This window comes from Alexandromys fortis, unplaced genomic scaffold, assembly GCF_014885135.2.
Source record: "Alexandromys fortis isolate MF-2015 unplaced genomic scaffold, M_Fortis_MF-2015_v1.1 scaffold_464, whole genome shotgun sequence".
Classification (NCBI taxonomy): domain Eukaryota; kingdom Metazoa; phylum Chordata; class Mammalia; order Rodentia; family Cricetidae; genus Alexandromys; species Alexandromys fortis.
In genome coordinates this window covers 19,942-36,917 of record NW_026068366.1, presented here as the reverse complement: position 1 = coordinate 36,917, position 16,976 = coordinate 19,942, and the positions used below count along the sequence as shown (strand labels likewise).

The 16,976-nt window shown below is 37.4% G+C and overlaps 2 gene segments (V, D, J or C); both read left to right on the top strand.

The window, feature by feature from the left end:
* The first annotated feature begins 1,374 nt into the window (after positions 1-1,374).
* Positions 1,375-2,123, top strand: LOC126495454 (immunoglobulin kappa variable 4-1-like). The segment is given in 2 exon segments: positions 1,375-1,444; positions 1,657-2,123. Coding segments are annotated over 2 exon segments (516 nt in total).
* A 7,987-nt stretch (positions 2,124-10,110) lies between these two features.
* LOC126495455 (immunoglobulin kappa variable 4-1-like) lies at positions 10,111-13,020 on the top strand (the record flags this gene model as incomplete). The annotated part of the segment is given in 3 exon segments: positions 10,111-10,159; positions 10,315-10,603; positions 12,978-13,020. Coding segments are annotated over 3 exon segments (381 nt in total), but the record flags the coding sequence as incomplete, so codon positions are not given.
* Between the last annotated feature and the right edge of the window lie 3,956 nt (positions 13,021-16,976).

Sequence of the window (16,976 nt, the reverse complement as noted above, 5' to 3'; positions counted from 1 at the left end):
TTCATGTTACTTAAATACATACTTAATTTTCCATAACAGTGTTTACTTAATGATAAAACCTTAAAATCAGATAACTACTTTGCCTTTGATATCAAATGCCATGAGCTGACTTGTAACCACTTGATTAATCACACACATTTGAACTTGTGCCCCGTGATGGCCTCAGAGGCATAATCCTCCTCCTTATGTCTCTTCAGTCCTGGGATTACAGGTGAATCTTAACTTCTTGCCATGATGTTATGTTTATTTATTTGTCTGTTGCTTGTACTTTATACATAACACTGGGTTTATATTTTCTTCTTATATATACTTTTGGAGTTAACCAACCTGAAGTCCAGGCACATTCTCTGATTTTTTTTATTGCTTCTGATTTTAATTCAAAATCAAACTTTTTTTTTCTTAGAATGGCAACAATTTTTGGTTCTGTGGTCTATTCATGTTAATAAAATTATTACTTGACATAGGATGGCCACAACACCTTTTGGAGAAGACTTTACACGTTCAATATGTCAACAAGTCCATTTTCACCAACTTTCAATATGGATGATTTCTAGATTTTTCTAGAATATGCATTTCTGATATAAACACTCTTGGCAGTGTTGCTCTACAAACATGACTATTTGAAGAAATCTTCTTTCATTTCCCTTTCCATCTTCCCAAATTTAGAGTCCTGATTCAGTTTTCCAATGTTGTGGAGAGGATACTTTTTTGTTCCTGTTGAGTTTACCATTGCTTTCAGATTAAAGCTTCTCTCATCTCAATCTTAAATTAATGTTCTGCAAGATTTCCACTGATTGAATTCTGGGATGCTCTTTGTATTTCTGTTCCTTTATTAGTCTAGAAACTGGAGCTCAGTGTTCACTCATCCTAAGAGTGATTTTACCCATGAGAGATAACACACCCATTTAGCCTCAATTATCTCTCTCATGCTTTTGCATTTTCCCTCACTCCTCACATCATTAATTTTACTTCATGTTTTCTTACTCTACGTTTCTTTTGCTGTTTTGAATTTTTGAACATATTTTATCATTTCCCAAGAGCTGTTAATTTGAGATGGCTTTCCTAACACTTCTGAAAAAGTAAATTGTTTTAAATATAACTTGGATTTTAACATGAATTTCTTATTATAGTACCTAATAAATTACTGTTGGAGAGCTATAAGCTGATATCTTTCAACAATTGTTCATACTGCCTGTCATGTTCATCTTTCAGTTGATTGTCATGAGCCACAGACACACACAGACACACACACAGACACACACACACACACACTGCCCTTATGTATATACTGACTGCTTTGCATGGGCCCCTCTAGGCCAGACCAGCTGCTCAGAATTTATAAACCAGACTTTTACAGTGTGAACTGAGCTGCATCAGATAGGTAGGCAGAGCAAGATGGAGTTACAGACACATGTCCTCATGTCCCTGCTGCTCTGGGTGTCAGGTGAGAAATTTAAAAGTGTTATAGTCCTTGTAGAATCACTTCTTCATATGTAAGAAATTTGGAATATGTGTTATAACATAATATTTCTTATAGTATTGTGTAAGATACACACTGACAAGGTGACATTGGAAGGTTATTAAATTACAAATTTCAACTGTTACTATATTCTGTGCTTGCATATTATGAATCTTCATTTGTATTCCTTATTGCAGGTGCATGTGCTGATACCGTGATGACACAGTCTCCATCCTCCCTGGCTGTGTCAGCAGGAGAGAAGGTCACCATCAATTGCAAGTCTAGTCAGAGTCTTTTATACAGTGAAGACAAGAAGAACTACTTGTACTGGTACCAGCAGAAACCAGGACAGGCTCCTAAACTACTGATCTACTATGCATCCACTCGGCACACAGGGGTCCCTGATCGCTTCATAGGCAGTGGATCTGAGACAGATTTCACTCTCACCATCAGTAGTGTCCAGGCTGAAGATTTGGCAGATTATTACTGTATGCAAGTTAATGAGTATCCTCCCACAGTGCTTCAGCCTCCAACAAAAACTTCTGAGAGTCTCAACAGCTGCCTGTACTGCATTCTGCCCTGCAGCTGCACACTTCTCCCTTCTGCCTGGGGGAGTGGGCCTGAAAATCTGATCAAAATGTTTTCAGAGCTGAGCAAAATATAAGGGTTTCAATGTCTCTCAATTCTTTTGGTATGAAAAATCAGTATGAGAAAATGCAGAGGAACATTCAGTATTCTTTTTCTATATCTTTTGTTACCCAATAGCACAAACTCTGTTGCTTGAATATGAGGAATTTATCTTTCTGTAGTTCTGGAATTCTGGTATCAATCATAGGACTCTTTGGGCTGAAGTGGTGTTGGTGACAAAGTGTATTTTGCTTTAGAAGCTGTGGGAAAGAGTTTTTCCTACTTTTCCATATTCTTTTTTCTTAACAATTTTATTGCTTTTATTACGGTCAGGGGCTACCTAGTTAATCTATAAATCACAAAGCTTAGTATTAGATATAGATCCATATTCTTAGGGCTTTTTACATCCTTAATGGTTACAATTTCTTCTGTTTTTCTTCTTTAAACTTCTATTACATTTTTAGTAGATTAAGATTTCTTTGTCAATGTGAGTGTGCATTTGTATGTTGTGTGCATATTTCTAGGTGCGCATGTGACATGATCTTGTTGTGGAGATCAGAGAACAGCTTGGACTTGATTGTTCCTTTATTATTTGGGTTCTGGGAAACAAATCACATTTGACAACAGGATTGATGTCAAGTGTTTTTGGTATGTGAGCCACCTTGCAGTCACTTAAATTCTATAAATGTAAATTCAGTATAGACAATTTTCTCAAAAGCAATGTTTTTTTCAGAATATCATATATTTTGACCACATGTGCTATTCTTCCCCATTTCTCCTTCACTTTCCTGCTATCTTTTCTTCCCCAGTCTACCTTCTACTTTTATCTCTCTGTCTCTCACACATACACACACATACATGCCAACAAATACACACATACACCTACACTATAAAATAATATGCACACAGAAAAAAAGCAAATATCATCTAATCCTTTTATCTCTATTTCTCTGTTTAGTGTCTTTCTCTGCCTTCCTTTCTTCTTTTTCTCCCTTAATGATTTCTTTCTGTTATTGGATTTTTTACTCTAAGTTTTTTTGTGATGTTTGAACATATTTTATAATCTCTATAGTATTGTTCATCTTATATAGCTTTCCTAACATTTCTGCAAAACAAACTGATTGAAAAATATCACAGATTTTAAAGCAAAGTTGTTATTAGAGTGCTAAATATACTTTTGTTTGAGTGCTATAAGATGACAGCATTCAGTGATTGCTCACTCTCCCCATGATGTTATTTTTGCCAATTGATTGACACCAGCTACTCACACACACTGCACATGCATTTCCTTATGTATTTGCTGACTGCTTTGCATGAGCTTCTCTAGCTCAACCCAACCTCCTTTAATTTATATACTAATCCCTTTGAGTGAGAACTAAGATACATCAGAGAGGCAGGGGGAGCAATGTGGTGTCACAAACCCAGGTTCTCATGTCCCTGCTGCTCTGGTTGTTTGGTGAGAAATTCACAAATATTATCATCTTTTTAAAGTCACTTCTTTGTATATTAAAAATTTGCAATGTGTTCTATGACAGAATATGTCTTACACAATAATACTCTGACAATATATTACAAGATACTAAATGACAAATTTCAACTGCTAATATATTCTGATTTTTCATATTATGCATCATCACTGTCTATTCCTGATTGCAGGTGCCTATTCAGATATCGTGATGACCTGGTCTCCATCCTCACTGGCTGAGTCAGCAGGAGAGAAGGTCACAATCAGCTGCAAATCCAGTCAGATTCTTTTATAGAGTGCCTATAACTTCTTGACATGGTACCAGCAGAAACCAGGACAGGCTCCTAAACTACTGATTTACTGGCCATCCACTTGAAACATTGGGGTCCCTGACTGCTTTACAGGCAGTGGATCTCAGACAGATTTCAGTCTCACCCATCAACAGTGTCCAGGATGAAGACCTGGCAGATTCTACTGTCAGCATTATTACTACTATACAGTAGCCTCTTGAGTGACCATTGATTTATTGAATGAATAAATAAGGGAGAAAAACAAACAATTCCTAGAATCAAATGAAAATGACAACACAGTTACCTAGAGTCTTTGGTAGTTAGCCATATGCTGCTGAGAGGAACATTCATGGCTTTGAATGCCTACATTAAAACAAGAAAGATATCAAGTAAATCACCAAATTCAGAGAGATTTTATATAAACAACTAATGGTGATCCTCAAGGTGTTAGGAAATGATTGAATCAAACTCAGAGGCAATCTGCAGTAAGAAGTTATAAATATTATGGGAAAAACTAATAAAATATAATTTTAAATAGCAATTCATAAAAGTATTCAAATAAATATATGGACAACAGCATGCAAATTAATCTAGAGGGAAAAAAGTAATCTAAATTAATAAAGTCAGAGGTAGAAGACAGAGGCTCACAACACATTCAAATGAAATCCTGATAATCACTAACAAGTATTTAAAAATCTTATACTCCTCCCCAAAACTGGAAAATCTATAAGAAATAATTGTTTTTAGAAACAGCTGTTCTAAAATTAAATCAAAAGAATATCACCAACTTTAACAGAACCACTATTGGAGTGACAATAAAATGTCTATCACAAGCACTCAAGACAGAACTTGGGGACATACAGGAAATCTATGATATGATAATAAATATCTGGAAGCTAAAATAGATGTTCTTAAACATGAAAATGCTAATTTAGAACACAAGAAGTATGATGATAAGAATCAGAACTTTCAGTGTATACAATTCCAAGTAGAGCAGGTATGTGCTAAATCAAAGCTGGTAAGATTCAGCTAAGAAATGGCAGAAAAAGGAAGAGAGGTACAATAAATTTTGTAAACTCTGAACAAGTTACAGAAGAAGAAAAGAATGATACCGTCTAGGCAAAGCCCTAGGAAAACTCTTGTCAAAATGCTGAATAAAGGGTTTGCCCACAAATAAAGGAAGTGCAAATTATTTCCCTAGAACAATAACTATATGTCAAACTGTACCACCAGCATGCCTTTATGGATTCTAATACTTCAGAGGTTTGATGAAAAAAGTAGATTGAAAAATGAGCTAGACAGATTGATTTCAGAGAGAAATAAGCTGAGGATGAAATCAGAAGCATCAGTACAGCAATATGAAAACTCCATGAAAATGGTCAAGGACACAACTCCTGCACACATTGAGCCCCTCAAAGCATCTCATCAGAGAAACAAAGAAAGACCTTTGCCAAATACATTAGAAAAATCCTCTTCCTAGGAAGGCAGACTTAATTACAAAATCACAACTGAAGAAGTACTAATAAATATTTCTAAGGTCAAGTGAATAATTTGATGAGTAAGAATCCTTGCATTTCTCAAGTTCAAGGAGAAATCCTACAGGGCAAATTTCAAAAATCTTGATAAAATTAAAAGAAGATGATGAAAATCATATATCAGAGATGAGAAACTGAATGGGCTTAAGAAGGATGACTGGGCAACTGGAAATGTGTCCTAAGCAGCAAGAACAGAAACTCCAACCAATAATATAACAAACACACCAAGGAATAGAAGCTGAACACAAGAAAAGAGTTTAGAAATGGAAGAGACTTGCTAAGTTAAAGATTTGGGAGTTAGACTAGTTCTGCACAGAATTAGACTTTTTTTATTTTTTTTCATTCAAAAATTTACACTTCCCTCCTCCCATTCTCCTCCCACTCTCCCACTTACCCTCCTCCATCCCCTTCCCTCCTTAAGAGAGGGTGTCCCCTGCCTGGTGGGAAGTGCAAGGCCCTCTCCCCTCCATCCAGACGTAGGCAGGTGTGCATCCAAATAGACGAGGGTCCCAAAATGCCAACACATGCAGTAGAAAGATGTCTAGTGCTATTATCGATGGTTTCTCAGTCTACCCCCATTGGCGGCCACATTCAGAGAGTCTGGTTTGATCACATGCTCGTTCAGTCCAGGTCCGGCTGGATTTGGTGAGCTCGCATTAGATCAGACATGCTGTCTCAGTGGGTGGACCAACCCCTCACAGTCCTGACTTCCTTGGTCATCTTCTCTCTCAACTGCTCTTCAACTGGACCTTGGGAGCTCAGTCCCTCGCTCTGATGAGGGTCTCTGTCTCTATCTCCATCCTTCGCCAGACAAAGATTCTATGGTGATATTAGAGATAATCATCAGTGTGATTGTGGGGCAAGGACCATTCAGGTACCCTCCCCTCTGCTGCACAAGGACCTAGTTGGGGACATCCCCGTGGACACCTGGGATCCCCTCTAGAGCCAAGTCTATTGCCAACCCCCAAATAGGGCTCCCATAATTAAGATATCTTCTTCCCTGCTCCCATATCCGCCCTTCCTCCATCTCAACCACCACACTCCCCCAAGCTCTCCCCAATCCACCCCTTCTCCCTTCTCTCTCCCCCTCTCCCCTTCCCCCACTCCACCCCGCCACCATGCTCTGTTGCTTAGGGTCTTAGCTGGAGTTATCCTTGTGGATTCCTCGGAATTCCTCTTGCGTCAGGTTTCTTGCTAGCTTCATAATGGTTCCCCCAATCAAAATATCTCTTTCCTTGCTCTTGTCTTTGTCCTTTCTGCACCTCAACTACCCCGTTCCCATATCTATATATTTAGAGGAGAATTAATAGTGTTTATTCATCTGCTTGATATTTCTGTACTGAGGAAGCTGGAGCTGAAACACCATTATGATTGTGCCTGAGTGAAGCTCTGTTTCCCATGGGGCATAGAACTCAGCTTTAACTTGTTGGTCTGTTGTTCTTTCTCGCACACAATTTCAGGCAATTTTTTATGATGTCCCAAAGGTAAGTAACATGTGGTAGCAGTTGGACCATCTAAAATAGGGAACTTTACATTTTAGGCTAAGCAGTGTATGTGGAGATTGTGTGCCTTTTACACCATAATAAATGATGACAATCTCAGCCCCAATTATGCTGATTGTGAGGATGAAGTATGACTTCCATGTTCCTTCATTAACAGTCGTATCTCTGGAAGAGGGTGCTGTGTCCCATGAGTACAAGTTAGTCAACATTAGACTTCCTGGCTCCAAAGAAAACAAATTAATCTTGGTTGTTTTCAGTTAATTGGTTTCTAGTTAGTTGACTTTCAATCACAGTCCAAGAAATCAAATGCACCAGGGATGAAAATATTACTTGTGTGAAAAGCAGTAACACAAGTAATATTTTGTAATTATACATGTGATTTTTCACTTCTTTCCATGATGTTTTATTTACTAAATTTTCTATTTCTGGTTCTTTTTACATAATACTCAGCTTCTGATTTACTCCTTACATATACTTTCAGAGTCCACAAATCTGAAGACCAGGTATGTTCTGTGATTTCTGTTAATTGCTTCTGATTTTCATTCATACTCAAATATTTTTTAGGATGGCAATAATTTCTGATGCTGTGGTATATTGGTCTCAGTAAAATTATTACTTGATTTAGGATTGCTGCACCCCTGCTAGAGAGATTTTTATTTGCTCACTATGACAATAGGACCATTTTCAACCAGTTATAGTACTGATAATTTCTAGATCATTCTAGAATATGCATTTCCAAAATAAGCACTCTTGGCAGTGTTGGTTTTCATCCAGAACTACTTGAAGAAACCCAGTTTGTTTTGTTCCCCTCCCATTTCCCCAAATCTAGAATTTGTTTTCAGATCTCCTGAAGTTGTGCAGAGAAAAATTATTAGTTTCTGCTGGGTTTGCCTTGGCTTTGAGATTATAGCTTCTCCCATCTCAATTTTCAATGAATGTTTCCCAGTATTTTCACACAGTGAATTCTGGGCTGGTCTTTGTCTTTCTATGCTTTGTTTAATCCACAAACTGGAGCCCAGAGTTTATTATCCTCACTATGAGCATGGATTTAATGTACCCATCTTTCTTTATCTATTCTTTGATTGTTTCCATTTCTTGTCTATTACAACAAAAATGCTGCTATGAACGTACTTGAGAAAATGTCCCTGTGGTGTAAGTGTGCTTCCTTTGCTTATGCTCCTAAAAGTGATATTGCTGGGTCTTAGATAGACTGATTCCTAATATTCTGATAAACCACCTTACTTATTTGCACAGTAGCACTTATTGTTTGTACTCCTACCGTCAATGGAGAGGACATCCCCTTACTTCACATCCTCTCTAGGATAAGCTGCCATCAGTGTTCTTGAACTTAGCCATTCTAATTGGTGTAAGATGGTATATCAGAGTCATTTTGATTTGAGCTTCTTTGGTGACTAAAGATGTTGAGCATTTACTTAAGTGTCTTAGGGCCATTTGATATTCTTCTGTTGAGAATTGTCTTCTTAGATGTGTACCTACTTTTTTCAAAGGATTATTTGATAGTTTGATGTCTGATTTCTCAAGTTCTTTATATATTTTGGAGACCAGCCATCTGTCAAATGTGGGGTTTCTGAAATATTTTCCCATTTTTAGGCAACTGTTTTGTCTTTTTGACTGTTGCCTTGGCTTTAAAGAAGCTTCTCAGTTTCTGGATGCCCCATTTATTAATTGTTGCTTTCAGTGACTGTGCTACTGGCTACATATTTAGGAGGTGTTCCCTGTACCAATGCATTAAAGGGTACTTTTTACTTTCTCGTCTATGAGTTTCCATGTGGTGGGATTTATTGAGGTCTTTGATCTATTTGGCATTGAGTTTTGTGCATTTGGGTAAATATAGGTCTATATGCATTCTTCTACATGTTGACATCTTATTATGCAAGTACAATTTGCTAAAGATGCTTTCTTTTTCCATTTTATATTTTTAGCTTCTTTGCCCAAAATTAGGCATTCATAGTTTTGTAAGTTAATATTCGGGTCTTTTATTTAATTCCATTGGTCCACCTGTTTCTATTCATGCCAATACCAAGCTGTCTTCATTACTGTAGCTCTGTAATAGAGCTTTAAGTCAGGTATGATGATGCCTCCAGATATTCCTTTATTTTACAGTATTTTATTGGCTATCCTGGGTTTGTTTCTCCATATAAAATTTATCATTGTTATTTCAAGGAAGATTGCATCGAATCTGTATGTTGCTTTTGGTAGGATTGCCTTTATGATTATGTTGATCCTACCTATCTAACAACATGGGAGAGCTTTCCATTTTCTGATATCCTTTACAATTTCATTCTTCAAAGACTTAATGTTCTTTTCATACAGGTATTTAACTTGTTTTGTTAGAGGTACCCCAATATATTTTATGTTGTTGTGGATATTATGAAGGATGATGCTTCTCTATTTATTTTCGGTCCATTTATCATTTGTACATAGAAGGGCTACTGATCTTTTGAGTTAATATTGTATCCTGTCATATTACTTAAGTTATTTATTGGCTTTGTGGAGCCAATTCTCTATGGAAAGATAATTTGTTCAGTCTAGGCATGGGGGCAGGGAGGGCCTTGATCCTCTCTCAAAGAGTTGATGGAACAGACTTAGTTGATTTCCCAGAGGAGTCTTTACTTTCATGAAGAAGCAGGTGGGGGTGGGTTTAGGGGAGCAGATGAAAGGAGGGAGGGGGAACAGGAATTGATATTTAAAATATAAAAAAGATAAGTTTTTAATAAATAATGGATTAAAAAGGAGATAAACAAATTTAGCCTTAATACTCACTTTCTCACTTCTTTTCCTCTTCACCTCCCTCCACTCTCCCTTTATTTCCTTGCATATTTTCTTACTCTTAGTTTCTTTTGTTGTTGTAAATTTTTGAGCATATCATATCATTTCCATAATACTATTTATCTGAGAAAGCTTTGCTAACATTTCTGCAAAATCAAGATGATTTAAATATGTCTTGAACCTCACCCCAAAAATGTTACTAGAGCACCTAATAGATTTCTGCTTGAGAGCAGTAAACTGATATCAGTGATTTCTCACACTGCCCATGATGGTATTTTGTATTGAGTAGCACCAGCCATTTACATATACTGCCCAGACATTTCATTAGGTATTTGCTGACTGTTTTGCATGGGCCCCTACAGCCCAGCCCAGTTGATCAGAATTTATAAACCAGGGCTTTTCAGTGAGAACGCGGGTGTGTCAGAGAGGCAGGCAGAGAAATATGAAGTCACAGACCCAGGTCGTCATGCGCCTGTTCCTCTGGGTGTCTGGTGAGAAATTTATAATATTTTTGGAGTCACTTCTTTTATACAAGAATTTTACAATGTGTGTAAGAAATACCCTTTTGAATATGACATTACAGGTTATGAAATGACAAGTTTTAAGTGTTACCATTTCTGTACATGCATATTATTCTTGTTTGCAGGTGCCAGTGCAGATATCATGCTGACCCAGTCTCCATCCTCCATGACTGTGTCAGCAGGAGAGAAGGTCACCATCAGCTGCAAGTCCAGTCAGAGTCTTTTATCTGGTATGGCTAACTACTTGGCTTGGTACCAGCAGAAACCAGGGCAGGCTCCGAAACTGCTGATCTACTATGCATCCACTCGGTACTCTGGGGTCTCTGATCGCTTCACAGGCAGTGGATCTGGGACAGATTTCATTCTCACCATTAGCAGTGTCCAGAATGAAGACCTGGCAGATTATTACTGTCAGCATCAACTTGGTACTCCTCCCACAGTGCTTCAGCCTCCAACAAAAACCTCTCTGAGAAGATTCTAACCAGCTGGCTGCACCACACAGCCCTGGACCTGCACACTTCTCCCTGCTGCCTGAGACTGGTGAGTTAAAAGAGTTGCTAAAAACTTTGAAGAGACCAGCAAAAAACAATGGGTTCAATGTCTCTTATGTATTTACATATGAAAAAATAACTTTAAATGAAAATGTAAATAAGAACTCAGTATTATCTTTCTATTCATTCTGTAACCCATTAACACAAGCTCTGCTGCTTGAATATGAGGGATTTAATTTTACAGTTCTGAACTTTCAATATCTAATATATAATACTCTATGTGACTAAGTAATGACAAATGCAAAGGTGGAGGCTCTAAGAAAAATGTTTCAGCTCTTTTACTGAATTCTGTGGTGCTTTCTTATTTCCTTACTGGTGTCCATTTCTTCTGTTTCTTTTTCTTTCCATTTTCATAAATTATTTTACTCTTCCATATTTTGATAAATTAGGTAGTCTTTTCTGTGACATTGTGAGTATGCATTTGTTTGTGTGCATGTGAGCATGATTCTAGGTACACTTTGACATGGCATAGTTGTGGACTTCAGAGGACACTTGCACATGATTGTTTCTGTGTCATTTGGGTCTGGAGATCAAAGTAGGGTATGACATCAGGCTTGCTTGCAAGTGTCTTTGGCATCTGATGGATCTTTCTGCTCCTTAAAATCTTTAATAGAAATGAATTAATTGTACTCAATTTTCTTTTTATTTTAATATAATTTCAAAATGATCTTTCCTCATTTTTTATACCTATCCCAGTTATCATTTTCTCCTTCCTCCTGCTCCCCCACAATCACAGCTCCCCACACACACACACACACACATACACTCCTCAGAGAATGTAAGGGTTCCCAAGGGGAGTCAACATAGTTTGACACATCACTTTGAGGCAGGACCAAGGCCTTCTACCACAAATCTAGGCTGAACAATGTATGCCTCCAAAAATAATTGACTCCAGAAAGCCAATTCAAGCAATGGGGATAAGTTCTTATCCCACTGATAGTAGCCCCACAGACAGCCCATGCCACACACAGGTCACCAATATTTGGAGGGCATAGTTTGATTGCATACAGGATCCCCTGCTATCCGTCCAGAGTCAGTGAGCTCCTGCTAGCTTAGATCAGCTATTTCTGTGGGTATGACCATAATGGTCTTGAATTCTTACTAATATAAACATTTTTTTTCTCTTTTTGACTTGTCTCTGTAATCTTGATGCAGTACTTAGCTTTGGATTTCTGCATCTACTTCCATTAGTTGATAGGTGAAGGTTTTGTGATGCTGAAATCTGACTTCAGGGGCAGACCAGTTTAGGCAATCTCTCCACTCTTGCTTAAGGGCATAGCTGGTGTTATCCTTGTGAATTCCTGGGAATTTCACTGCTGCCAGGTTTCATGATAGCCCCATAATGGCTCCCACCATCAAGATCTGTGGTATAGGAGTTTGTTCTGCCTATGTCTTGCCTTTCTTCATTAATGAATAAAGAAACTGTCTTGAGCGTGTGATAGGGTAGAGCAGAACTAGGCAGGGAAAATTAAACTGTTTGCTGGCAGGAAAAAGGTGTGGAAAAAAAGAAGGAGCTATGGAGCCACAGCTGGAGACAGACATGCTGAAACTTTTGCTGGTAAGCCATAGCCATGTGGCAATACACAGATTAGTAGAAATGGGTTAAATTAATATGCAAGAGCTAGCCAATAAGAAGCTGGAGCTAATGGGCCAAGCAGTGATTTAATCAATACGGTTTCTGTGTGACTATTTCAGAGTTAAGTGGCAAGGAACCAACAAGTGACCTTCCTTCAACCATATGTCTTTCTTCTCCTTTTCTGTCCTTCCCCAATCTTGACCAAACCATTTAATCATGTTCTGATGAGAATTCTTTGTTTAGATCTGTACCCCATTTTCTAATTGGATTATTTGGAATTTTGATGTCTAGTTTTATGAGATTTTTATTTTGGAGATTAGTGATCTGTCTGATGTGTGTTTGGTGAGGATCTGAACCCAATCTGTTAACTGTCTTTCAGCCATTATTCATTCTCCTTCAACCCTCTCCCAAGGTCCCATGTTGCCAAACTACTTGGGAGATCTTGTCTTTTTCTACTACCGATGTATTAGATATCTGTATGTCTCTCTAAGGGTCCTTATTGTTGTCTAGGTTCCCTGGGGTTAAGAAGAACATGTGCTACCTATGTTCATAGCAGCATTGTTTGACATAGCCAGAACCTGGAAACAACCTAAATGCCCTTCAGCTTAAAAATGGATAAGGAAAATGTACTCCATTTGCACAATGGAGTACTACACAGCAGAAAAAATAATGACATCTTGAATTTTGCAGGCAAATGGATGGAGCTAGAAAACATTATTTTGAGTGAGGAAACACAGACCCAGGAAGACAGTTATTACATGTTCTCACTCATAAGTGGTTTCTAATCATAAAACAAAATTGTATTTTCAATTGAGGGAAAAATAAGGACATTACAAGAAAATCACAACTAAGACATTTCATAACCCTGAAGACAGTACTTTAGAAGATATATAAAATGTTATGCACATAAAAATAGGGTATTTCAATCATGAGAGTACTGGGAAAAATGTTTCTGTCATAAGAAGAATACATAAACAATGACTCTCAGGAAAGGAGTATAGTATCTAACACTGTTTGAGGAAACTAAAACATAGCTGAAGAGAAGGGAATATTAAGCACCTCATCTTAATACCAGGTTTTCACCTTCATAAATTGCCTTTTTCATATGTGCTAAATTTGTCTATCCATCCAGAGGCAGTCCAGTAACCCTTAATGACAAAGACTCCTGCTCCCTTTCCCTGGTGACATTCCTCTACTCCCTCTTAGACATGTTGTAAGTGCTTTGTAATAGGGCTGTGGTTCTACATGTGTTAACTAAGACATGAATTAGGAGCTTTATGATAGGATCAGGCTATTTAATGCAAATTATGTGATTCCTCAGGCACTGTCAACATCATTATATCTCTCCTCACTCTGGAATGAAGTTGAGCTGCCTCACTGAAGTTTTCTTCCAGAATGTTATTTCCATCATGTTCACAGGCCATCCAAACTCCCTGCTGCTGCTTCTGCCCCTTTATTCTCATGGATTTATGGCCAGTGGACAGCAAGGAAATAGGCAACTAACACATGGAATGGACATAGATGGTAAGAGATTTCCTGATACAATAACAGAGGGTAATATTAGCCCACTGTTTGTTTCTTTAGAGTCAAAATAAAAACCATAAGAGAAATGTTTTAATTAAACAGCATGAGAAATGAACAACCACCATGACATTTGAAATATGCCCCATGTATCATATATACATATATAATATAAATCATTCAAAGCATCCCATCACCCTTCTAAAAAATAGACATAATTTTAATCCACAATATTAGTCTGGGTAATCTCACTCAGTAAAATGTTTTCTATTTCCACCCATTTGCATGCAAAATTCAAGACATTATTGTTTTTTACCACTGAATAGAAAATTAATCCATATATTTTGGAGATCAGACCTGTGTCTGATACAGGGTTGGTGAAGATCTTCTCCCATTCAATAGTTTGCCTTTTTGTCTTAATGAGAGTGTCCTTTGCATTACAGAAGCTTCTCAGTTTCAGGAGGTCCCATTTATTCATTGTTGCTCTTATTGACTGTGCTACAGGGGTTAAATGTAGGAAGTAGTCTCCTGTGCCCATGTGTTGTAGACTACGTTTCCACTTTCTCTTCTATCAGGTTTAGTGTGGTCAGATTTATATTGAGGTCTTTAATCCATTTGGACTTAAGTTTTGTGCATAGTGATAGATAAGGATCTATTTTCATTCTTCTATAGGTTGATATCCAGTTATGCCAGCACCATTTGTTAAAGATACTTTCTTTCTTCCATTGCACAATTTTAGCTCCTTTGTTGAAAAATCAGGTGGTCATAGGTTTATGGATTAATATCCAGATCTTCAATTTGATCCCATTGGTCAACATCTCTGTTTTTGTGCCAATACTAAGCTGTTTTCATTATTGTAGCTCTGTAAAAGAGTTTGAAGTCAGGGATGGAAATGCCTCTGGAAGTACTTTTATTGAATAGGATTGTTTTGGCTATCATGGATTTTTTTGTTTTTCTATATAAAGTTGATTATTGTTTTCTCAAGGTCTGTGAAGATTTTCGTTGGGATTTTGATGGGACAGCATATGCTGGAGAGGATGTGGAGTAAGGAGAAGACTCATGCATTGTTGGTGGTAGTGCAAACTTGTGCAACCACTTTGGAAATCAGTGTGGCAGTTTTTCAGGAAACTGAGAGTCAACCTACCTCAGGATCCAGCAATTCCACTCTTGGCAATATACTCAAGAGATGCCCAATCATACTACAAAAGCATTTGTTCAACTATTTTCATAGCAGCAATATTTGTAAGAGCAAGAACCTGGAAACAACCTATGTGCCCCTAAATAGAAGAATGGATAAAGAAGGTGTGGCACATATATACTTTAGAGTTTTATTCAGCAGTAAAAAACAATGACATCTTGAATTTTTCATGCAAATGGATGGAAATGGAAAACACTTTACTGAGTGAGATAACCCAGGCCCAAAAAGATGAATATGGTATGTACTCACTCATAAGTGGATTCTAGCCATAAACAAAGGACATTGAGCCTATAATTTGTGATCTTAGAGAAGCTTAATAAAAAGGTGAACCCAAAGAAAAACATATAGTTGTCCTCCTGGATATTGGAAGTAGACAAGATTGCCAGGTATTTTATTGTATTCTTTCCTGTGGTTTATTTTATGTTGTTTGATACTGGTGGGTCTGAAGCAAACATCATTTGAGTATCTCAGGGGACTTCAGCTGGAGAGATGACTCCCCTCCCGTGCAGTCTGCTGACTTTTAATCATGGTGTTCGTATATCTTGTTTTTCACCTTTGATCCTTAAGTGATCTTTGATAGAGCAGTGTTTCCTTCAGAAAACATTTAAAGTTTGTGTCATAAAACTCCTTCTGAAGACCATTTCTTATTTACTTCACCGGAAACTATTCTGAGAGCAATCTATCCCTAAATTCCTTTGAGAATGTGTCACCATTCAGGTCATATTCGTTTCAATACAACATTTACTGTGGGTGCGTTAATATTTACATTTCAATCTACTGAGAACTATGAGGCTTCCATCTTCCTGTCTGAGAAAATTTCAAATCAGCCCTTTGCTGAAAGGGCTTTTGACAAACTCTCAGCCCTACTTCTCCACCGCAGAGAATCTCACAGTCATACTCCCCCTGACATTTTATATTAAAACCTGAGTCTCTGAATTTGTATTCAGGTCTTTCCCAACTATTCTTGTAACAGCGTCTGAGTTTATATACATAATTGTCAGTTTATTCCATGTCTGTCATTTGACAATACCTCTGTTTCCTGTAGACTCTTCCATTTATTTCAAATTTTGGTTTGATTTACTCAGCATGTCTATGTATTGCTATCAGAAATCAGTAGACATCAGTTCTACACCGGTCTATTTACTTCCAACTAACTCAGCAATAGTCAGAAAATAAAACAAGTGTAATCTCTACATTTTAAATTTTGGGCTGGGCATGTAGCTCAGTGTTTGTTAGATCACTTGCCTCACATTTGGGAATTCCCAGGTTCAGTCTCACCACCACAAAAATAAATGAAATGAAAAAATTTTGTGACCTCCTAAGATACTGTTTTCAGTATTTGTCAAAGTTATATTGGTAATTCAAGATAAAAAGAAAACTTCTCTACTGATGACAGTTGAGTTGAGTTAATTGTATTCCTTTTCAATCTTAAAACTGCATGCAGTCAGTGTTCTCTATCCATGTTCTCTACATAAATAGATCAAACAATCTGTGGAAAATACATAGTGGATGGATTCCATTTAATAAATACTGACATTTTCTTTCTAAGCATAGCATATCTACTACATGCAATTTGCCTTGCATTAGGTATTACAAATACCATAGAGATTATTTAAAGTATGCAGAGGGATATGTGTTGGCTATAGGCATCACTCTACAGTGGGGAGGGACCTGAGCAGCTGCAAAACTTGATATGCACAGATTTTGGTGTCTGTATGGTCCTTAAAGCTAATCCCCAATGGATTCCAAGGCATGGCTACACTTGATTTAAATAACTGTTGGAGTCAAGAATTCTGGGACAGAAACCCAGTATTAAAAAGAATACCAACCTCTTCTGCCTGTATATATTTGTCCTCAGATCTCCAATACTTCTGATGAATATTATTAGAACGTTTTATTGAACATCTTAATAAAAATGATCTTATATGTTGCACTTATACT